The following is a 25017-nucleotide window of genomic DNA, read 5'->3' as shown; positions in this document are numbered from 1 at the left end:
TATTATGATATAGCATGAAGTTAATTATTTAAACACTATAGTTGAGATAGTAAGTAACACAAATTGAAAGAAGTACAAAAAAATTGTCAAATTGTGTATAGTACATATACTTTATATATATATTTTTTAAACAAAGTGATGTCCACAATTTATCAAAGGGAGTCAAAAATCTCATGATACACAATATTTTTTGTGTAATCCCATGGATCATTATCTCTATTAACAATTAGTATTTTCAATCCAACTGGTGAAGTAGCACAAGAAAGAGCAACATAAAGTTGACCATGTGAAAACACAGGTTTAGGAAGGTAAACGCCAACATTTTTCAATGTTTGGCCTTGACTTTTGTTGATAGTCATTGCAAATGCCACTTTCATAGGAAATTGTCTCCTTTTAATTGGAAAAGGAGTCCGTGAGCTTTGTGACATTAAAGAGATCCGAGGTATGAGCACTAAATCTCCAATATTAGATCTTGTTATGACTTCTGTCTTAAGAACTTTATCCCCCATTCTGGTGACAACAAGTCGTGTTCCATTGCAATGACCTTCTGATTGATTGAGATTTCTGAAAAGAATTATAGGAGTTCCTTCTTTAAGTTCCAAAAAATGATTTGAAAGTTCAGGAAAATTCAAAGAGTGCAACATTTTAGGAGGATTCATATTTTCAACATTGTCACTTTCAGTATTGCAAAAAGTATCAACACTCATGTAAGCACGTGATTGATCAGGAAGCATTGATAGCATCTTATTATTCAATTTGTGAACATCACCCATTTTTGGAGCCAAAATAGCATGTTCCTTGAGGTAAGTACTATTTTTGTATGAATTTCTCAAATTTAGATAGACAGAATCTATTAACCGCATCAAAAATTAACTTTCATTTTTTATGAGAAATTGCGATGGCATCCGAATCCAATTTGATTCCCCGAATTCAGTAAGTGAAATTGTTGAAACCTTTCCTTCACCAACAGATAGCAACCAATTTGAAGAATCTGTCAATTGCTGACGCGTATTTTCAGAAAGATGCAAATTCATTACATGCATATTTATTTTAAGATGCAGTACTCTACAGTGATCCAAAATCGTTGATTCTTTTATTGTAACCGATACTATTGCTGCTCTCCTACCTTTAGAAACAATCGGTAATGTTTGTCGAAAATTACCACCCAAAACAACTAATTTTCCTCCGAAAATACGATCCTCAGAATCATTTTCACTAAACTTTAAGATATCCTTTAAAGTTCTATCCACCGCTTCAAATCCATGCCGATGTGTCATTGGAGTTTCGTCCCAAATTATCAAAGATGTCTCTCTAATTAATTTGGCTAAGTCATAATTTTTATTGATTGAACAACTTGATGACTCATTCAAATTAATAGGAATTTGCGATCCAATTCGAGCAATCAATGTTCTCCATAAATAAGTTTTACCCGTCTCATCACTTCCATACACAAAAAATAGTCCTCCACAATTATGTGTGTATTTTTTTTTAGTGTAAGTTGGAGGACTCGAACCCGAGACCTCTTACTTACACTCCTTCCCCCCCGTACCACCCAACCCAACCCTACCCCCTTATGTGTGTATGATTCCATAATAAGATCATGTGCTTTCAATTGATCCTCATTCAAATTAGCATATAAATTATCAAATAATTGCTGTTCTGATGTAAAATCGTAATCAAGCTCTTCTCTTATAAGTCTATTCATAGAAAATTGAGCATTTTCAAAGGACGACAATGGCATCAATGGAAAATCTCGCAAAGAGCGACCATTTTTATTCAAAATGTGTTCAAATTCAACTAATCCCAAAATTTGTAACTCATCATCATCAATGCATAGGGTTTCCCATATCCCTTCTGATCTGATATTGCAAATCATTTGTTATACTTTTCCAGTGGCGCTGCCATATATCAAAAGGGTTAGTTACCTTAGAATGTATAAGTAGTGTACAATACATGTTTCATAATTTTTTGCAAATGCCCATGTAGATGCTTCAGCTAAAGCTTCATTCCACTCATTATCATCATTTAGAAGACCAAGTACTGCATATGCAGCTTTGAATGTTGGATGTACAGTTCCATTAATAGTTTTCAAATGTTCATAACTTCGTGCACCACGAATTTTATGCAGCAACGTTCTCAAATAGTATCGCTCACCAGAGTGAGCATGTGCATATGGTAGCCTTCCAATACACCTACCTTGCAATCTGAACTCCCATTGTTGTCTATTTTGCTTCCAAGTCCACTTACTCGGAAACTCCACAAAAGTCAAGTTTCTAACTGAAACATTACTCTGATTTATTTCAAACCATTTCGTCAGCATTGTGTCATGTATGTGATCATAATCAAGAATGTCATAAAGATGATTATTATCATTAAATATCACAAATTGATGATCAGGAAGATGATACTTGTGAGGGTTCTAAAATTTTTACTATTTTTGAAATAATGATGAAAATATTGATATTATATGATTTAGTCAAATTTTTGGCATTCTCATCTATTAAAATGTCATTTTACAACTTAGTTTAAATTATTATTATTATTGCCCGATTATCGTTTGGCTAGCATTAAGTATGAAACTTTGGAGTGGTGACGTAGAATTTAGTCTTAAGATTAAGTCTAGAGCATGTAGAGACTTTAAAGAAATAGAAAAATGATAGGATGTTGGTTGAGAGACATCTAGTTAAGGATAAAATGTTGCATGAGGGCGCGACAAATAAGCGAGTAGGTGAGGTGGTTCACCTACTACACTTTAAAGGAAGAAACTAGACTTGAGAGCTCATTTTCTTTCTTCCTCCTTAAGCCATCCGAAATTAGAGAGAGAGAGAGAGAGAGAGAGAGAATTAGGAGCTCTCCATTTTCTCCTCCATCTTGCTCTTGAAAATCACTTGAAAAGCCATCACCGAAAAATGAACTACTACTAAGGCTAATTCTAATGACATGAAGAACTGGCAAGAGACTAATGCAAATGGACCACAATAACCTGAACATTTCAACCTATATCGAAATAACCAATGGAGACAGTGGGTTTGTTTGGATAGGAATTTATTTGGATGATTTATTTGAAATAATTACTATAGCACTTTTTATGATGTAATATATGTGAGATAAAAAAATGATTGGAAGATAAAAAGGTGATTGAAATTTGTGAAACAAATTATTTTATTTCAAAACATTTCAATCCAAATAGACCCACTCTCTTACTATTCATTCACGCAACTCTCGCTTTTCAATTGTTAGATAGATAGATAGATAGATAGATGTTAGACATATAGATTAGGCCTTTAGGCCACCTCTTCAAACAGTAAAGTCCAGAACGGTAATTTGGGCCAACCCAATAACTCAACACTTTTCGCGGTTCAATTGTCATCACTCGGCCCACTCAATTATGTTCTTCCATTTCCCTCGTCTCCATAATTTCTTCAGAACGGCGACGTACGTATAGGCCATCGCTTCCGCCTCCGCATCCGTACCGTATTCTTTAGTCATGGATTTTGAAAATTATTACGAAATTTCCCTCGTCGCGGACTTCATTAACGCCCATAACTTCTCCAGAGTCGCCTTACAGGTTTATTAACAATAAAAATGGTAAAAAAACTAATGAATAATTCCTAAAATTATTAATTGAGATTTTATCTATTTATTTTATTTGTAGTTTCCAGATGAGCTCCTGAAAGATTCAAGGAAAGTCGTGAGTGCTCTCCGGCAAGAGCTCCACCGTCTTCTTAAGAATTCCGACGAGTCACGTGCAACCGCTAAGTTGTACGTGATGGCCAACACCACCTACGGCGGCTGCTGCGTGGACGAGGTCGGAGCTGCTCATGTGAAAGCTGATTGCGTTATTCATTACGGCCACAGTTGCCTCAGCCCGTGAGTTTGTTGATTATGTGTTTAATAGTAACTATGTTTGTAATTTTGATTAAGGAGCTGTTTAGTGTTAATTAATTTAGTTTAGTTTGAGGAAATGGTCGGAAGGGTACAACCTTTAGTGTATGAGGTACTAATTAATTTGAAGATAGTGGATACGTTTGGACTGGCCAAATTTACATAATTTACCTCAGATTTTTTACTTGCATGATTTAGTTTATTGGAACATAAGGGACTCATTTATTGTGAAATGACATGCATTTATGATTACAAAAAGCTGGCAGAAAGGAGTAAGTGGCGGGTGGTGCTATTTTGATGGACAATTTGGTCATTCGAGGCTGAAGTACTTTTTTTTTTGCCTAGTCAAACGAGACCCATTCGAAGCTGAAATACTTCATTCCCCCAAATTGCTTACCTGGTCAATGCGAGTGGGGCCTTCACTTTGAAAATTAGTTAGGATTTCGATTTGAAATCCTGATGTACGCACAGAACATAGAACAAATAATAAAGCAACGCGGTGGTAGTAGTAAACAAGCATGCGCATGTTTTCTTCTTTGTGCCTCCGTTTGCATGATGAAAATACAGGTTTGAAGGTATACCTACCGAGTGCTTACAGGAGGTTACAGCTATATAAGTAGGTGAAAAATAACTCAAACGCAAGGATTATGGGAATCAAACGATATCAAATGTTCATAATAGTCAGGCACAACATAGCCCTTTCTCCAAAGATAGCATAAACCGACGCTACTAAAAAAAGGTTTTTTGTTAACTTAGCAGCTAAAAAAAGATTAATATAAATTCACCCATAATTGAATTAACGCTGGCGTGTATTTCTATAGGTATTGAACATATGATTGGCCATTGCATCTCTCATACCGATCCATTGGTTAATCACTTCGGGAGGGGAATGTAGTGGCTGTATCTCCGGATAGGGAGGAATTGCACCATTTGTGTCTAGATCTCCTATATCGGGATTGGCGAAGTAATAGTCATCCGGTTGTTGATCTCTAATGAAATTGTGCACATCACAGTAGGCAATAACAACGTTTATCTGAGTAGTCATCATGTAGTGGGGTATGGCGCCCCGCAAGATAGCAAATCTCCTTTTAAGAACACCAAATGTTCGCTCAATGACATTGCGGAGCATAAAATGTCTGTAATTAAAAAGTTCCTTGGCCGTGGCAAATCTCCCCATTCTACGACCACTAACATCCGCTTGGCGTCCTCTATAGGGTGGTAAGAAACCGGGTAAGTTTCGGTATGCGGAATCAACCAAGTAGTATTTGCCTATTCCAAACGTATTATCAAAAATGATAGCCATTAGTAATGTGAAATTATGCTAAATAGAGTGAAGAAATGGTTTAACTCGCATACCTGGGGGGGGCATTGGGAAATGATTTGGGCCCGTTAGAGGCCCATCTAAAACACGAGCATCATGGGCACTTCCCTCCCAACCTGCATACACGTATACGAATCTCATATCATGATCACATACAGCCAACACATTTTGTGATTGCACTCCGTGTCTATTTGTGTATGCCACCTGCTGTCCACTCGGAACAGAAGCGGGTATATGTGTCCCGTCAATGGCCCCAACTGCGTCCTTTACAAAAAAACAAAAAAGTTAAGGTGGAAATTTTGACGAATTTAATGAATTAAGGCAATTACCCACAAAATTAGGTGTATTATTAGTTTTTTCCCACAAACTAAATTTGCTTAAAAAAAATTAGGTAAACAGGTTAATTAATGAGCAAACAAGATGACGAACTATGATTACAATATTATTAAAATATATTACTTAATGAGCGAAATTTTTCATCTTGTTGATTAGTGGGGGTTTTAATTAAACAGATGTATGCAACAATAAATTAAAACCCTCAATATACCTTATCATCGGGTTTAATTAAAACCCCCGTATATTAATTAATTAAAAAATTGTAATGATGAAATCACTACAATGAAACCCCCATTAATTGCACCACTAAAAGCAACTGATGAAATTGTTCATTAATCACTTCAGGACCAGGTGCATACTTCATCAATTTTGAGGCCTGCGATGTTTCTTTTATACATCTTTGCTTCATTGGTGCAAGCTTTTGTATTTGCCTATTTCATGATGTCACAAAAGCCCATTACTATCCCTTTCCTCTAATGGACTTCCAAAAATCCACAGTCCGCTTCTAAACCAACAAGGGGTTTTGCAAATAATGGCCACGGACCGGGTTTACAGCTCTACAAATGGATCTACCACCCTTTTTTCGATGTTGCTCTACAAATCCTATTATTATCAATTACTATACAAACTAATATAAATATGAATTAAGGTTTCACATATATATATATATATATAGAATAATTGTGATGTTAATTGGTACGTTAGTAGAAAATCATTCAAATTATAGAGGTGTTTCTTGGATTTTTAATTTCATCCTAAAATAATCTTTCTTTGATTTTTTTTTCTTTAACAAGTTCATATAACAATTCCATTAATACCAATTTTCTTATTTTACTTGATGTTATATGGATAAGTTTAATATAAGTCAACTCATAGATATAAGATATAAGTAATACGCATACACGCAATTAGTGAATTAGTCTAGCATTTTTAATTAGCTAAAGACTTAAAGTGCCACTAATGCCTTTAAACAACAATAGCACGAGTCAGCAAACAAAGACTCAGGTGTAATTTAGGCTACACAGATATATTCCACCTCAAACCAACCAATTAGAAGTTTACAAGATGAATCAGTTATAGGATTAGTTGCAGCCTCACATATACCTCAAACCATGGATAAAATCTGGGATCATTCATAATTTTTGGATGGATTTCATCCTGCCGCCTTGGAGTGATGATGAATTGCACAAATGTACATAGACCTTTGATAACTTCATGAATATTTCGATGCACTGTCTCAAGCGAGTGGTTGAATCGGTCCGCAATCATGCGCATCCGCATATTATGACTCATCATAACTAAAGTCATCGCCAGTGCCTTCTCTATTGTCACCCTTTTTTGATGATGCTGGGGAACAAATCCACAGTCGGCCAATATATTACACAATCTCATAAATGAATCAACGGTTAATCTTGTTGCGTTCATAATTCGGGTGTGGTGCCCTGACATCACCTCTTCAACCCATTGTCTGCCAGTTAAAGCTGATGTCCTGCATGGAACCTTCCGGATAGGACCTCCGAATGGTTCTGCATCTGGACCGAACAATAGGGCCGCACCGGCGGCAAATAGAATATCGTCTTCATCTGAGGACGAACTGGATGCACCTCCATACATGTTGAAGTTATGCACGTAAAAGGGAGTACTATATAAAATGAGGGAAAAGTAAAAGTAGGTTATTTGCTGTGGGAAGCAATTCTCTATCAATTTTGAATTTGATGGCCATCCGCAATTGGTATATATTGCCAGTGCATGCTTATAAAAGCATTCGGTGGTAAGAATTGAGGCCATAATTATTTGAAGCTGTGTCAGTTCGCCTGTCCAACTAGGACATCCTTGAAGATGTGTAGTCTGCAAAAATGCATGTGAGAAAGCAAAACTCATGTGGAAGTATCTGGGTACGTGAAGTCCCTTCATATCAGCCCGTACATAAAAATCTTATATGAGATCACAAATAGTAGGAAAATTTCTTGTAGGAATTTCAACACCAATGATACCTCCTAGACAGAGTACTTGACCAATTTCTTAATATAATACCAAATTTGGATTTTTGCGAGGACAGCAAGCTGCTCACCCTATATAATACCAAAGCCCTCTCTTTTTGTATGTTTGAGGAGGAGAAACGTAGAGATGAAGGTTTTTATATGCAGTTTTGATTTTCATTTTGCCTTAATGACATATTTCATTGAAGTAAATGATACAGTGAACGTGCATTTTTTTTTTACCATATTGAGTTTGTTGTGTTTAGGCTAACGGATCCCAAATCCTGAATGATCTCATGTTTTACCCTGATCAAACTTAGTTTTGATATTGCGCAGCCACCTGGGTTTAGATATTAATACTTGTAGGAATTATAATATGTGATAACCACATCAGAAGCATATTAACTGCTGGCATATTAATACTTGTAGGAATTATAATGTGATAACCACATCAGAAGCATATTATGAGGTCCTCAAAATTTTTTGGCAGAAATGAGGAAAGCAAGAATGATAATTCTAAGTGCCTGGGCACACTAATTGATGTAAATGTAGCACTCACAATAGCCAAGCACCATGTTGCACCACTAATACAAATATAACAATAGAAATTCAGCCCACTTGACCACAATCCGCAAGTAATTCATTCAAAGTACATTGGAAATTAAAGCAGCAATTAATCAACTAATCTTTTTTGAAACTGCCAACTAATCATTTTTTAAACTGCCAACTAATCTTCATCTGGCCCCTTCTCATCATCTGGCCCCCTCTCATCGGGAACCTGTAGTTTGTTAATCCAGTACTCCTGAAGATCACGTGACATAGTCAGAAAAGTTTTACGCCATTTGTCATCTTGGAGTTGTAAAAGAGCCGTGACTCTCCTTCCTTTGGACAGGCCTTCGAACGACTCGATAACCTGAGTTGCCATTGTGACATCATATTTCTCAAAGTCTTTAGCGCGGCGCTCCTTAATTTGCAGTTTCGTTGAGGCTAGGTTGTTGAGGGAGTTGGCACACTCAACGAATGGATTATCAGAACTTTTGCTCGACTTGCTCTGGCGAGATCCATAACCCGAGTTTGTAGCCCCTACGCTGGCCGAGCCTCTCTTTCTTCCAACGGTAGGAGCTGTATCGTAGCATGTGATATCTGGGTCACCGGTGAGCATTTCATCGCCAAAATGTGAACTTGATTGCCCTCCCAAATGAGTAGCCGGCATTTGTCGAGGCACACGCGAAGATGGAGATGCAAAGGAGGAAGTTGCTTGGCTTCCAGTTGCGGTTTCTCCTTCAAAGACCTCGGATAGTATCGTATATTTGTCAACGCACTGGAAGTATCTGAACTGGTTATAGTCTTTATTCTCCTGTCCAATAATGAAAATTATCCTTTAAGTCTCAAATACAAATCATGTAATAAAGTCAAGACACACCTATTTGTTAGCACACGAGTACTTGTTCATCATATTCTACCATAGTAGCCAAGAACTAATCGAGTCTTAAAATTAATTCATCAATTGCCAGTAAGGTAACAAGTCACAACTCAGCCCGGCAGTTACGAATTAAGCATCAAAGGAATGAAATTTGTAAACATGAAATTCTGTTGCCAAAATTTTAACTTGATTTGGATGGTAGATTACCATTTGCAGATTCCTCCACTGAAATTCATCGGCCATAAAGCATCTCCTATTCTCGTCCCACCCAATTCCAGTTTCGGCCGAGAGTCGCAAACCTTTTAATTTGGCAAATGAACGCCAAATCCTCTTCAAACGCGTGTACTTCGAATGGTAGACAGTCCACATATACTGCTTACCCCAACTGGAATTAAGATGGACAGTTAGTTTCATCCAGTTTGCCTCGGTGGACATGTTTGGATTCCACTCCCCACTTTTTTTCCACTCGACATATGTCATACAGAAGTGCATCTCCATGTTTTCATCCCAATAAGCTTTTGCAGTGGTATATCAGTAGAAGTGTATATCAGTTTGTAGTACTGGCAAACGAATATGAAACTGTCAAACATTTACAGATTTTAGATAAATATATCTTTGTGACTCAAAACTTAGCTACTAAGTTCTAATTACAATGCAGCAGTGGCAAACTTAAGGCTGACTCAATATGTGGAAGAACTCCAATAAGTATTGTCCTCATTTCTAGAAATACTTATTTGTTTGAACCCAAGATGTACCTCTAACATTTTGTGATTAGCAGGTGCTAGCATAAAAATTGAATGGAGTAAATAGGCACACATTCAATAATTGATTAGCCAAATTCAACAAATACACCGAAGAATATTAATTAACTGGATGTATGAAGGTGGCTAAACAGGGCAGCAGCATGAAAATCCATAGCGCAAGTCTTGTTTTTGGGCAGTGTATTATATTTTAGGATGGCCTTACCTTGAAGTAGTTAACTAAGGACTCGATGTAGTTGTTTGAGGCTGTGAATGAGTGGACGGAAGTAGCCTCGGATGCACGGGCGGGGGTTGTTGGACCGGACAATGATAGCCTGCGCTTGTTGGACATTTACTCCACGTAAGGGTGTGTTAATAGGATGCAACTCATGAGTAAAATCCACTTGAATGAAGTAGTTTAAAAAACGCTTTGGTTCCAAGTTTTCTTCTATTCTCAATCTTCGTTATTGGATGGGAGAGGGAGATGAACGACCGTCTGGGGAACTTGCCTATGGTCTTTATCTGTAAAAATAGCCAGCATTCACTTTTTCATTCTCTACCCAGTTCTTCAAAAAGCAACGCTAAAATAGCATTACAACATAGACTTATAATAAGTTTTGAGGACTTAGACATGTATATCAGTTAATGGACTTAGACTTGTACATCTTTTTCAAACAAGAGCAGGCATGTGTTTATACTTCACCGGAGAGGGAAATAACAGTTTGAATCCTATTTCAGCATACTTAGATATTTTTAAACTTCAACATGTAAACAAGTTATGCCTACTTCATCATATTTCTAAACCTCAGAAATTCGGTTATATTTTTGAAATAGCAGCTATACTTCAGCAACATACAAATTCCGTTTATGGACTTTCGATGCAAAACAGACCTAAAAAAATAGAAGATCTCCGACAGTCAAGATTACTCTACCAATCAGTCCAATTAAGTTTCAGCAGGCATTTATTAACTTTCAGGCCAGTCCTAATCATGCCTTAACACGATTTAAAATAAAACAGCGAATTTCATCCTAACTCACAAATATCGTGTCTACAGGTGCCTATACACTGCAATTACGCCCAACTCTGAAGTATATTACGCCGGCAGCAACATTATTGCAATTTCAGAATGCGTAAAATTTATGATTCAATCGTTCCTATTCGAATTAGGGCTGACTCATAAATTGGGGAAATGTGTGAAAAACTTATATAAAAAAAAGAACCGCACCTGACCTGGTTCTCAATTGTTTCAAATGACAACTTTCAATTTCCTTCTCACAAGCTCCAGTTAGAAAGCTCAAGCTCTTTACCCTTGATAACCCGGAAAGTAAAGCTGGTATTCAGCTGCGCACTTGCAAGTTAATTACCTCAGATCTGGATCTCTATTTGTGCGTCGACTGGTGCCAAGCGCGGCACTGTAATTGACGTCAACTGGGGAAAAAAAGCACAGAGCGGATGTCGTTTTGGATGAAACCTTTTTCTTGGCAAAAAGGGTATAGAAATTGCAGAGAGGTGGCTGGAGTTTATCTCTGAACCAAAAACGGAAGCTCCTACAATCCTCAATGCTCTCTGGACTGTTCTCTTTTTCCACTACCCCTTTCTTACAACGGATACATTTTGCATAATGTACGGAGGTAGTAAAGGTGTTGGGGAGAAGTGAATAAAACATGGTGGGTCCTTGCACCACGTGAACCCTGACTCCAAGGCCCCTTTTGTCTGTTAGTTTGGTGGTATAACTTAGCATCCCCTTGTGGAAAACATTTGCAAAAAATTACGTGTCCAAAGATTTCAAATTAAAATTTGCACACTAAATTAAGCAAAACAAATTATGCAGTCCAAACGTATCCAGTGTATTAAGGGTTATTGTTATTTGTTATTGCTGCTTTTGAAAGTTTTGGAAATTTGGCCTTTTCGGTTTTGGAGTTGGTTGCTATATGAACTAGTAGAATTTGGTAAAAGTGTACTCTCTGTATTTTTTTTTTCTTTTGGTTTTTTGAAGTTGTAGGGAGTCAATTGGTCCTAGCTTCCATGGTGAAACGCTCTTATTGCTTCTTTCTCATGTATTATGTTGTTGAATGTGAAGAAACAGGCCTCAACCAGTGCTGAAATGGAAGTCGGGGAGTATCTTGCTGTGTCAATTTTTCTGTTAACGTGCATTTGAACAATAAATGTTACACATTATGTCTTGTAGTATTTACCTCCTTTTTTTCGTTGGTCCCAATTACTCTCAGGCTTAAAAATGGAGCAATCACATTTGCAAATGTGTTGGAAACTTGCTTTTTGATGAACCCTTGAGGCCTCATTTCCATTTTTTTTTTTGCAATTTATGTACCTATAGATTTATTTCAAGTACAGAATATCCCAAGTGGTTCCTAATTCTTTGAGGCTGCTATGTACTTGATTCAAGGAAACAAGTATCAACGATGATGCATACATACTGTCATGTATAAGTTTGAACATGTTTTGGTATCAAGTTTTCTGGTTTTAAATTGCCTTGTTGAGTTTGCAAGTAGAAAATTTGGTGGGAAACAAAATTTTTCTTCCATTTGTTTCTAATTTTTGGGTTTCTATAATATGTTTTGGCAGGACAACCACAATTCCAGCTTTTTGTGTTTTCGGCAAGGCTCCTCTTAAGGCATCTAATTGTGCTGAAAGTTTATACAATTATGGCGTAAAAAGTGGCAAGCCTGTTCTGGTAAGTTGGAAAGTACTGCATATACTATCATGTGGTTGTTTTTGCCTTTTTTTACACAAATTTTTGTTTGCAATTTTCTCACTCCAGGGCTCTAGGTGATAGTTTTATTTTGGCTTGTAACACATATTGTCTAAGTTACATAATTGCTGACTTGAATATCGCTGATATTGCAGGTTCTTTTTGGGTTAGAATATGCTCATGGAATGCCGGATATAAAAGAGGCACTAAATGTTGAAGCAACGAGGTTTCATGACTCCAACTCAGGATTTCAGATACATTTTGCTAATGTTACGAATTCAGTTATAACTCCATCCACATCTATGAAATTGGAAAATCGACATTTAATGTTGAATGGCGAGCAGGATAACAATGAAGATTCTTCTCAGAAGGCTGATACAAAATTTAGACTAGGTGGTTTGGGTTGGAGTTTACCTGAGGGACACAGGATGGAGGATTATTTGCTGTTCTGGATTGGTTTAGACAACTCGGCTTTCACAAACTTCATATTAACATTTAATAGTTGTGAAATAGGTAAGTGCAGGGGTGCAATTTTTGGCATTGCCGTTCTCTTCTGTGTTGCTCGTTGTCTTAGTTTTGTTATAAGCATGAAGCTCGCCAATTCAAATTGGTTTGACATTGTCAATTGATTTTCCTTGTTTTGTTCTTTTCAGCTACCCGCTTTTGCTTTCTCATGCTCTTTCACTTGGCTATGCAATAATGTTTGTTGATTTCTCACCTGTTGTTTCTAGTCAGATATGATGCAATTGAAGGTTGCTTGAAGACTGATGTATCTCAGCAGGCAAAAATTCTTAAGCGCAGGTATTATACTTGTCAAGCACATAATGATGCTAATTTATTTCAGCAAATTAGTAACTTTTATATATAAGATGTGATATGCATTGACGTATTAAAATCATTCTTTTGTCCCATGTGCAACCAACTGCATGAATAATTAGGTATTATCTAGTTGAAAAAGCGAAGGATGCAAACATGGTTGGGATCTTGGTTGGAACTCTTGGAGTTGGTAAGTTCTTGTGCAACAGTTTTATTAATATGCACTTGCCCTCTTCCATCATGGATCAATGCTTTTCTGACTTTTGCCGTAGTTAGACTTTTTTGTTCTAAATATGTAGAATTATAATTCATATGCAATAGTGTTATCTGCTCTGAGTAAAGACCACAAATGTTGCTCCTTAATTCATATTGAAAGCCAATTTGGTCTTATGCATTTGCAAATCAATTGAAATCTTCTGAAAATTTATTGAACATTTGCTGAGCTTATGGTTAGATAATAAATATTGTCTTCAGGCTTGATAGAATGTATTGCCAATGCACATCATTTTGTTTGACCTTTTTAGTTTGTCGTCATGTTTAAGATACAGACTGAAGTTTTTCTGGTAAAATTATTGATGCAGCTGGTTATCTAGATATGATTCATCAAATGACAGAACTCGTGACTAGAGCTGGGAAAAAGGCATATACCTTTCTTATGGGAAAGCCAAATCCTGCAAAATTAGCTAATTTTCCTGAGGTAAACATTGTTTCTGTGGACAGATTTTCTTTACAACTTTTAACTTTTGAGAATTTTTCAAATCTCTGGTGCATATGCAGTGTGATGTTTTCATCTATGTATCCTGCGCTCAAACGGCTCTTTTGGATAGCAAGGAGTTTTTAGCTCCTATAATCACTCCTTTTGAAGCTTTGATAGCTTTCAACAGGTAAATACCATTTTAACTATGAGTGTAAAGTTTTTTATGTGGTTGAAATTTGTGGATGCTCTTTAATTTCCTGATTGTACCTAAAGCACATCTAAGTGGATATCTTATATAAATTGCATGGCATTATCAATTTCGTTTGATGACTATTCACTAATGGGTGGTTTTGCATTTCATGGAAATAATGCAGGTTGCAGAAATGGATTTTGTCTTTATACTTTTTTTTATTACATTTTCTTTTCCTGAGCAATTAGGAATTGTGCTGCATGTTAGAGGTTCAACAACTTTGCTGGAATAAATTCATGCAGGGATCAATAGTGATTATAGGCTTCATTTTAATTCCTTTAGTGGTATACTGTTATAATCAGTAGTTGTGACAGCCCCACCTCATCCTAAGGCGAACCAAAGGGTTCGACGGATTGCCTGCCCAACTCTCGCCGGGACTCAGTCGTTCACTACAGTTCTCAAATAAATTACAAGATAAATCTCAAATATACATCAAATGTGCCACAATTTAGATCTTAGGCCGGGTTCATCATTTTTAGTGATCTCTAACACATCATATAAAGTTCCGTAGAATCAGATTTCTAATGCGCCCAAATCATTTCTACCCTAGGCTTTCATCCCTTTTCGTACTCGGGTACAAGAATCCAAAATAAGATAATTCACCACTCAAGTTGGCCAGTCCCAAGAGTAAATCATCTACATTTGTAATTCCTACCTGACATACGTATCTATGGTTCTCAGATACCATGAGGAAGATTTAAGGCCTATACATTTATGGTTTATAGCTTACGCTCAAGCGAGCACTTAGTCCTTCAAACTTATTCACCACTTGGCCCAAACTCACTCCGCGCAGAGACCACGCGAAGCAGGCTCTGATACCAACTTGAAAGAATCGCGTAGCTCTAAAATTTTGGGCAGCATACCCTCTGTATTTACTTATTTTCCAACCATTTATGGATTCATTATTTTCCTCAATCAATTCCAAAACCACACACAAAATAATCTCATTTCAATAGCCGTTCAATAGGCTCCAAGTGGTACAAGTACAAGTTCAAGCGAGGACAATGTCCGGAAATGAAGTTGATGTCCTAAAACCAAAAGACAGTTTTGACGTCATTTAGCGGAACGGACACAACTGGAGCTACACTTATCGGATTGAGGTGCAATTTAAACTGTTTCGAAGCTAAGACAAAGGGCTACAACTTTGATGAAGACCACTCAGTCCAGTTTGCAATGTATCTAGGTCAACTTTACCAAAACAACTCCAGATTTTTCAGTTTGAAGTTTACTATGAAATGCAACCAGCAGTCCTGATTCATTCAATCATATCTCAGCACATACAACTTCAATTCAAGTGATTTCAAAGCCATCTGAAAGTTAAGATACCAGACTATAAATGTTAAGAAGACATTGACAACCAAATCAGTAGTATTCCCAGTCAAACTAACCAATTACCAAAACTGATTATCAGTTTCGGACAGAAACATGGTAGCAGTGGTATTTCAGTCTTTTTACAAGCTACATTGCTCCGATTGGGCTGAAATTTTCCAGACAACTATAAAACATTATTCTCTACAACTTTCATGTTTTAACCTAAGGCTAATTCGGTCTCTAACTAGGTCCAACAGTACCGGGCAGAACAGGAAAAAATTGAAACCCTAATCTGGAATTTTCCGCACAAAGTGGAAATTTTTCGCAATTCGTTACAATTTACGCACTATAGTTTCATTCTAGACTATTCCAAGTTATCATCCATGGCCACGCACCATCAAACATATAAAAACAGAAAAAATTAAGATTAAATATAAAATTCACCAAACTCAACTAAAAGTCATGAAATACCACCTAAATCCATCTCTTTAACTCATACAAGCCACAAATTTAACATTATCAAGAACAAAAGAGAGGTTCCTTAGCTACTCACCTTGTAACTCAAGAGAAGAAGCAACTAAACACCTTGGTCTTCCAAACCACTTCACAACCAACCTTAATACCACTAAACTAAGAGGTTTTATGGTAGAAATCCAAGTTTAATCGGTTAGATTTGAAGATTGAACAAGATTGGAGGTAAGAAAGTTGGGAGTTTTCTCTTCTTTTCTCTTGAGGTTGGCCGGCCAAGAAGCTTCAAAATAAGGATAATTTTGGGTCAATTTTTGCTTAAATTGGTAAAGTAAGAAATTGGTCAAAGTCCAAAGGTTAACCACTAAGTGACACTTGTCATTTTCATTATTGCATGGCTATCCTTTTGTCCCTCCCACACCAATTCATCTAGTAACCTCTAGTTATCTCTTACCATTAAGGAAAACAAGAATAATGGAATGGGGTGAACTAAAAGGTCAATGAGGTACCAACAGTATAAATAGTAGAATTCATGAGGAAGCACTTTGGAGGCATACATTCACATCAAATACGAGAAAAGAATGAACATCACAATGTAAAGGATACAGGTGGCTCTCAGGAGCCAAATCCCCGTTGCTATACTTGATCCAGCCTCGTTGACCCTCCGTCAACGTTCAAATACAGGAACCAATCCAGTAGAATACTGTTTTAACGCCAAAACCCCATTCACCAAACATACCCCTTACCGGACCCGAACGCCAAACAGGAACAGGAATGGTAATACTCGAGTATACTGGAAATTCAGAGTTTCCAATACCCATAGATTCCCCAGGAGCAGGTATCCATGGATTGTAAATTTTCACGACCAAGCCCTTGCTGGCTCAATTCAATTAACTCCCCATGAATTTGAGCTCAGGTTTAACAGGAAGGTCGTTGGATACACTTTCGAACGACATCATAACAAGTGCAAGTAACAAATTCAAGTACATAACAAGTACAAGTAATATATTCCAGTTCGTTCAGTACAGGCAAGAGAACGAGTGTGATAAAGTACATCCTCGTCTTATACAGGATAAACAGTCAGGAAAGACATTCAAATAGCAAATTGCAAATACAGAAAACCAATTTAGCATTGATTCAGGGGAGTAGTGCACTCACCAGTGAAACAAGGATACGTCAAAAGTTTCAATCAAAGTAGGGCTCTAATCACCAAGAAACCCTAGAATAACCAGAGTAAGCAATTATGGATCCCACAGTTATAAATCCAGTAAATGGAATGCATAAATAAGGCTCGACTACATGTCGTATGCCTTTTCAGATTAACTACTAGTACGAAAGAGGAAGCTTTTCGTTAGTTGCTAATGACCCCCCCTCACTTCCATAGGATTTTTTTTGCTTGTATCTGACTGACTGTTACTGTGTGAATTGTTTGATATAGTCGAGTTATATACATATTTGCTTTTGAATTGATTCGGACGTATTATATATATCTGACTTACTGATCTCGCTAGTTTGTATCTTGTATTCGCGCCTCGAGTCTAGATTAGTTAATCCAATGGAAGGAACACGTAGTGGACGAGGCCGGGACCGTGGACGTAGGCAACCCTTGGATGAAGGGGAAAATCGGGAACCAATGCCTGAACCCAACCTTGAACCTGGACTGGACCCTAACATTTAGGTAGTTACCGCTATCCAACGTATGACCGACCTTTTGGCTCACGTAGGGGAACAGCAAGGCCAAAATTCTATTACTCAGCCGGAAAATCCTGGTAATCATATCGAGGGTGAGGATAAATCTCTTGAACGATTTCAAAAGTTCTCGCCACCGAAATTCCTTGGAGGACGAGACCCTGATGTGGCCGAGGGGTGGCTAGAAAAGATGATTGATATCTTTGCCGCGTTACACTACACTGAGGAGCGACATGTGACTTGCCGTCTTCTAACTGGAGGAAGCGGCCCGATCTTGGTGGAATATCATAAGACTGAAATGGGAAAGAGAACAAACCCCAAGGACATGGGTGAATTTCATGAGAGAGTTCAACACGAAGTATTTTCCACCTCTGATCCAGGAAAAGAAAGAAGATGAATTCATTAGGTTTCGGCAGGGAACTCAAACTGTCGCCGAATATGAGAGCCAGTTCACCAGGTTGTCTAAATTCGCTCCCGAACTAATTATGACTGAGCAAAGGAGGATAAGACGTTTTGTCCAGGGATTAAATATTGAGATTCAGAAAGACCTGGCTGTAGCCCAACTCAGTACCTTTAGTGATGCTGTGGAAAAAGTTCAACGAGTTGAAAATGCGAGGTTACAAGTCAAGAACTTCCAAACCAAGAAAAGGGGATTTCCTGGAAGTAGTTCAGAGCAAGGGGATAAGGGTACGTTTCCTAAGATTGGAAGGGGCAACGGGAGAGTACAACTACTAGGGATGTCAAGTGGTGCCTCACGAAGAGGCTCGGTCTCCGCTTCTCATGGTCCCTGCGGGTACTGTGGGAAGCCGAATCACACAGAAGAGGTCTGTTGGAAGAAAGGAAGAAAATGTCTGCGTTGTGGGAGCGCAGATCATCAAATCGCAAACTGCCCAGGCCGATCTCGAGAAGGGAGTAGGAACCAACAACCAACCACGACCAACCCTGACCAGTCGAAGGGGGAGAAGAATGGACCAAAGGTGTCGGCTCGGACATATGCCCTAGAGCAACATCAAGTCCCTGATTCGTTTGAAGACGTGGAAGGTAAGATTCTGGTATTCCACTGTTTGACCACTAGAATGGTGTATAAGAATTACACTTTGGGAAGGAAGAAGAAATTATACCAAAGAATTCAATGATCTGGCCAGTGAAGGGGAAACAGGTTGGTTAGCTAAGTATGATGCTCAATTTAACCGTGAGAAGGAAGCAGTAAAATTTTGTATTCCAAAGAAGGCGATGATAAGAAATTTCGAGGACGAAATTCTTTTAAGGAGGAGAGAGTGTGAGAACCCGTAAATTTTTCAATTTTCTAGGCTTTATTTTATTTAATTGCACGCCTTTTATACCTTTTCTTTATTAGAAAATTTTTTCAGATAATTGGTATGAGCAAATAGGGTTTTTAAAATAATTTTTCTAGTATAAATTAGTTCATGAGGTTTTAAGAATGTATATCGAATGTGGGACCCACTAGTGCAGTAAATTCGATGAAATTTGGCCGATTGGGTTACGTTTTGTATACCGGGATTAATTTAGTAGGTGTTAAGAGATAACTAGAGGTTACTAGATGAATTGGTGTGAGAGGGACAAATTGGTGTGATAGCCATGCATTAATGAAAGTGACAAGTGTCACTTAGTGGTTAACCTTTGGATTTTGACCAATTTCTTACTTTACCAATTTAACCAAAAATTGACCCAAAATTATCCTTATTTTGAAGCTTCTTGGCCGGCCAACCTCAAGAGAAAAGAAGAGAAAACTCCCAACTTTCTTACATCCAATCTTGTTCAATCTTCAAATCTAACCGATTAAACTTGGATTTCCACCATAAAACCTCTTAGTTTAGTGGTATTAAGGTTGGTTGTGAAGTGGTTTGGAAGACCAAGGTGCTTAGTTGCTTCTTCTCTTGAGTTACAAGGTGAGTAGCTAAGGAACCTCTCTTTTGTTCTTGATAATGCTAAATTTGTGGTTTGTATGAGTTAAAGAGATGGATTTAGGTGATATTTCATGACTTTTAGTTGAGTTTGGTGAATTTTATATTTAATCTTGATTTTTTCTGTTTTTATATGTTTGATGGTGTGTGGCCATGGACGATGGCTTAGGATAGTCTAGAATGAATCTATAGTGCGTAAATTGTAGCGAATTGCGGAAAATTTTCACTTTGTGCGGAAAATTCCAGATTAGGGTTTCAATTTTTTCCTGTTCTGCCCAGTACTGTTGGGCCTAGTTAGAAGCCGAATTAGTCTTAGGTTAAAACATGAAAGTTGTAGAGAATGATGTTTTATAGTTGCCTGCAAAATTTCAGCCCAATCGGAGCAACGTAGCCTGTGAAAAGACTGAAATACCCCTGCTGTCCTGTTTCTGTCCGAAACTGATAATCAGCTTTGGTAATTGGTTAGTTTGACTGGGAATACTACTGATTTGGTTGTCGATGTCTTCTTAACATTTATAGCCTGGTATCTTAGCTTTCAGATGGCTTTGGAATCACTTGAATTGGAGTTGTATGTACTGAGATATGATTGAATGAATCAGGACTGTTGGTTGCATTTCATAATAAACTTCGAACTGGAAAATTTGAAATTGTTTTGGTAAATTTGACCTAGATACATTGCAAACTGGACTAACTGGACTAAGTGATCTTCATCAAAGTTGTAGCCCTTTGTCTTAGTTTCGAAACGGTTTAAATTGCACCTCAATCCGATAAGTGTAGCTCCAGTTGTGTCCGTTTCGCTAAATGACGTCAAAACTGTCTTTTGGTTTTAGGGCATCAACTTTATTTCCGGACATTGTCCTAGCTTGAATTTGTACTTGTACCACTTGGAGCTTATTGAATGGCTATTGAAATGAGATTATTTTGTGTGTGGTTTTGGGATTGATTGAGGAAAACAATGAAGCCATAAATGGCTGGAAAATAGGTAAATACAGAGGGTATGCTGCCCAAAATTTTAGAGCTACGCGATTCTTTCAAGTTGGTATCAGAGCCTGCTTCGCGTGGCCTCTGCGCGGAGTGAGCTTGGGCCAAGTGGTGAATAAGTTTGAAGGACTAAGTGCTCGCTTGAGCGTAAGCTATGAACCATAAATGTATAGGCCTTAAATCTTCCTCATGGTATCTGAGAACCATAGATACGTATGTCAGGTAGGAATTACAAATGTAGATGATTTACTTTTGGAACTGGCCAGCTCGAGTGGTGAATTATCTTATTTTGGATTCTTGCGCCCGAGTACGAAAATGGATGAAAGCCTAGGATAGAAATGATTTGGGCGCATTAGAAATCTGATTCTACGGAACTTTATATGATGTGTTAGGGATCACTAAGAATGATGAACCCGGCCTAAGATCTAAATTGTGACACATTTGATGTATATTTGAGATTTATCTTATAATTTATTTGAGAACTGTAGTGAATGACTGAGTCCTGGCGAGAGTTGGGCAGGCGGTTCGCCGAACCCTTTGGTTCGCCTTAGGGTGAGGTGGGGCTGTCACAGTAGTACTATGCAATTTGATGTCCAAGAGGTATGCAAGGTAGCTAAATAAATGAAGGGGAGTCATTTTTCGAAAACTATGTGTGATATTACTCCTCTATCATAATAATTATAGTGTCTAACCTCGTCTGAGGTTCGGAAATTAGTTATTAGGAAAATTTTGAACTAGCTTTAAGTTTTACATTGATTTCTGGTTGCACAAAGTGTCCATGTTGTGTAAAAGATTTGGTAAAGTTCTTTTTGTAGTGATAAAGTACCTGGTAATGTCCTGATAAAAGTGTTTATATTAAAAAGATTTTTGGCTAATGGTAACTCTACCTGAAGCTCAAACTTGGAGCTTTTCAAAAAGTGCCTTGCTTTTACTTAGAAGCAATTGGACTCCCTTAGACCTACTTAGAAGTTCAGATGTGTTTGGTTCACATGCATTGAAGATTTTATGGTTCTGATGCTGCTTTTGTTATCCATGCTTACCTTGCTACATTTCATCAGCCTAGTTTTGGTTCTAATGCTGCTTTTATTACCCACATTATTCATGAATCTTCAAGTTTCTAATGTTATTGTCATGGATATTGTTGAGCTTTGCAATTATCTGTTTTCAGATATTGAGTTTGGGGCTATAAGATCATCAAGTCATTTCTCTGTTACAATATATGCTGAAAGGCAATATTGAATTGAATTAGCTTTGTCATAGGAGCAGAAAACCTGAAAAATAACTAGTAGTACTTTGTAAGAGGAATACACGTAAACCTGTTGCTGAAATGTGGTTGTATTTTTCAGATCCTTGATTGGTTGATCTATAACCTGGTTGATCTATAACCTCTTTGCAAGCTAGAGTTCCCTTGTGTTTCTATTTTAGTCCTTGTCTCTTGCCATCCACTTTGTCTTTTTTTTTTTTCCTCTTCTCAAGTTTAGATTATTCAGTGTCTGAACTGTGAATATTGTATCGTCTCATCTTAATTCTGTCCTCATTTGTCTGCAGACATTGTTAAGATTATATGTTGATTCACATTCAGTCGTCATGGTTTTGATACGCTGCTATATGATTCGAAGTTTATTTAAGTTTTGAATAAAGTAAATTTATCCAGACCTCAGGGCAGGAGATAGTAATAGATCATTCGGCTGAGGTCTGGAAGTCCTCCTTTACACTCTAAATAGTCTTGCTGTAAGTAAATAAAATCCCTTTTTGGTATTGGATTTGGTGATTATTCCAGCCTAGACTCTACCAATTCGACGGGCTTGGGAATTGATAATGATAATATTATCCTTTGAACTTGTTGTAAATACTAGATGATCAACTCTTGTTAAACCACTATTGCAGGGGCAGTCAGTGGACCGGAGCTTACTCAATGGAATTTCAGGATGTGGTTGCTTCCCAGCCTGCAGAAGTAGAAGATGAGGCAGGATCACGTTTTTCTTTCTTTCAGGGTGGATATGTTGAAGATTTTAAATTGCAAGGTATCTTCTGTTATCTTGAGGTCTCAAAAAAAACTCCTTTAAAAACATTGGAACCAGGTATTTGTTTTAGGCTATAGAGTTCTTCCAAATTCATACTTAACAATGACAAGTGAGGCAATTTCTTGTTCAGCTGACCTTATGTGCACCATTATATAGAATTTACGCAACTTCATTAGCTCTGAACTCACTGAATATTCTACTGGCACCAATGAGAGGAATTAGCCCTCTTGTGAAGCTAGACAACCAAATGAGAATTTGATTTACTTTCATTGCAATTCCAATTTAGAGAATCGGAGTCTCTCTTTCTTGCATAGTTCCATGATATAATATTGCGCCGATGAACCCGGTTTTATTTCCATTCTAGGGTGATGTTCAAGACATCTTTTGAGGCTCGTTTAATTAACAATAAAAACAAGGTACTTGTGTTATGCATGGATGCTTGATGGGAGATGACACAGAATTAAGGCTTGTGTTATCATATGGGTCACATAAGCCAATTGGTGAACTACCTAAAGTCTTTAAGGCTATGCTTCTATTTCCATGCTTGTGTGTTGATAGTTATTGATGATGTACTTGAGTAATCATCAATGTGCTTGCGATGTTCTGTGTGTATATATATGTGTACACACACAAACATATATAATTCTCTTTGTCGTCATGTTTGCTTTTTTGTTTCCTGTTCAGCATTGTTTTTTAAATCTCATCATTCATGATGGGTTATTTTCTAAAGTATACGATTTGGATCGAATTAGTCTATTAGCCCTCTTTGTGTGACTGTTCATAACTTAAAGTCATGTAATGGTTCATAATATGATAAGTCGTTCCTATAAAGTTGAGCTGATATGTTTATTCTGGAAACCAGATTTTTTTTTCCTCATTTGATCAGTCAATGGACAAATGTAGCTTTATTCTGGTGACTGTTAATTTGAAATGTCTCGCTTCTTTCTTGGCTGTGCTCATTTAATGGTCCCTTTGAATTTTTGGTCCTATCAGAGGGGAAGGAGGAAAAGGATGCAGTTCTCTCCCTGGTAAATGTCACAGAGAAGGCTTTGCTGCTCCAAAACAAGGACTCTGAGCTGTTGTCAAGAAGAGATGCTAAATCTGGAGCTGAGTTTTTTGCAGCTCGATCATATCAAGGTCTTGAAATCCATAGCAGTGACTCTTTTCCAGAGCTGTTTTTAATCGGTAGAGCAGGGAAGACATCTGGATATGAGGATGAACAAAGCAAATGACACGATATGTGATTTTATTCTACTGCTCTGAAAATAAGCAAAGAGAAAGGAAGAGAGTATCCAACTGATGGTGCACTAAGCTAGATCGTTTGGGGAAACATTTGCAATAGAAAGCCAGCGCAGAAATACAGCGAAATCTGTGTAATGTTTGGACAGTAGACATAAAGCAGAATTCCCAGTAGTTCTTCCATTGAAACCAATTGGGGGTATTTTGGCAGAACGCAGTAGTTGTGCAGCAGCTTTGGCACCCATAGAAGTGTTTGTGGCTAAATTTGGGAATCTCCGGCTATTATTGCTACTGTGGTGCTGGCATTTTTGCCTTGCATTGGCATGGTTAATTTTAATCTAGCCTTGGGAAGAGCTTCTTGCAGCTATTACCCATTTCGTGGTATACTTTCATCCCTATTCGGTTAAACAGAAGGGGTTGACTTTCCTAAGTTCCACCAGTTGGGGTCGTCTCTGCATTTTTGTCCTCTTTGAACTGGATCAGATTCCATTTATGTCTTGTATTAGTCAGGCATATTCATAGGATAGGAGAGAGCATATTTGTAAGCTGTTGTAATGTTTCATTGGCATAACTTAGAACCTGTTATTACATTCCTTCCCTTATAATGTGAGTTCTTGTAAATATGGCCAGCAGCAATTGAATGGTTACGTGTTGTTGATTGATTTACGTTTCTTTATGCTTGCATTCAGCTTGATTATTTTTGTTGAGTAGGGATATTTGCACAATTTTATTTACTTGCATTATAAATATATTTTTGAACTACTTTTTTTATTTCACATATATTATATAAAAAAATTGTTATAAGATTTTTTCAAAAAACAAAAAAATTCCAAATGATCTATAATCTAAACACATTTGTTGTTGTTAATCCGGCGGGCAACGTTTAAAAAAAAAAAAAAATCTCACGTCATATGTGAAGGAAACTATTTATCAGACAACATTTATGATTTCTCTTTTCATCCATAATCTTATATAAGGAATTAGCCAGATTACCTAGTACTTACTAATCATAAACACAACTTATTTTATCAAAATTGACAGACCACTTCATAGTAAAAAAACTTGATTTTGAGTATTTGAAAAGAAAAGAAATTCCCCAATATCACCAAGTGCTTCAAATTTTCCACATGAATTTCTTATCCAGAAAGCCTATTTTAATAGGAAACCTTCAACCACAGTACCGTCACCAAAAAAAAAAAAAAATAGTAGTCATCGTAATTTC

General features: G+C 37.3%; 2 protein-coding genes across 2 annotated transcripts; one reads left to right on the top strand and one right to left on the bottom strand.

Moving 5' to 3' along the window:
- Nucleotides 1-152: 152 nt before the first annotated feature.
- Nucleotides 153-2320, bottom strand: LOC113700659 (uncharacterized). Its single transcript, XM_027221123.1, has 2 exons — nt 1954-2320; nt 153-850 (listed from the first exon to the last, which is right to left on the bottom strand). Exons 1-2 carry the CDS (start codon nt 2318-2320, stop codon nt 153-155), a joined length of 1065 nt encoding a protein of 354 aa, XP_027076924.1.
- A 1147-nt stretch (nt 2321-3467) lies between these two features.
- Nucleotides 3468-23924, top strand: LOC113701942 (uncharacterized). The gene is made up of 10 exons (XM_027222856.2): nt 3468-3568; nt 3656-3870; nt 12269-12377; nt 12551-12908; nt 13127-13196; nt 13334-13401; nt 13793-13908; nt 13989-14095; nt 22420-22556; nt 23550-23924. The coding sequence occupies exons 1-10, from the start codon at nt 3488-3490 to the stop codon at nt 23786-23788; spliced, it is 1500 nt and encodes a 499-aa protein (XP_027078657.1). The 5' UTR covers nt 3468-3487; the 3' UTR covers nt 23789-23924.
- Nucleotides 23925-25017: the final 1093 nt, after the last annotated feature.

This window comes from Coffea arabica, chromosome 7e, assembly GCF_036785885.1.
Source record: "Coffea arabica cultivar ET-39 chromosome 7e, Coffea Arabica ET-39 HiFi, whole genome shotgun sequence".
Lineage (NCBI taxonomy): Eukaryota > Viridiplantae > Streptophyta > Magnoliopsida > Gentianales > Rubiaceae > Coffea > Coffea arabica.
The sequence above is the reverse complement of the archived record's forward strand: the minus strand, read 5'-3'. Positions and strand labels throughout refer to the sequence as shown.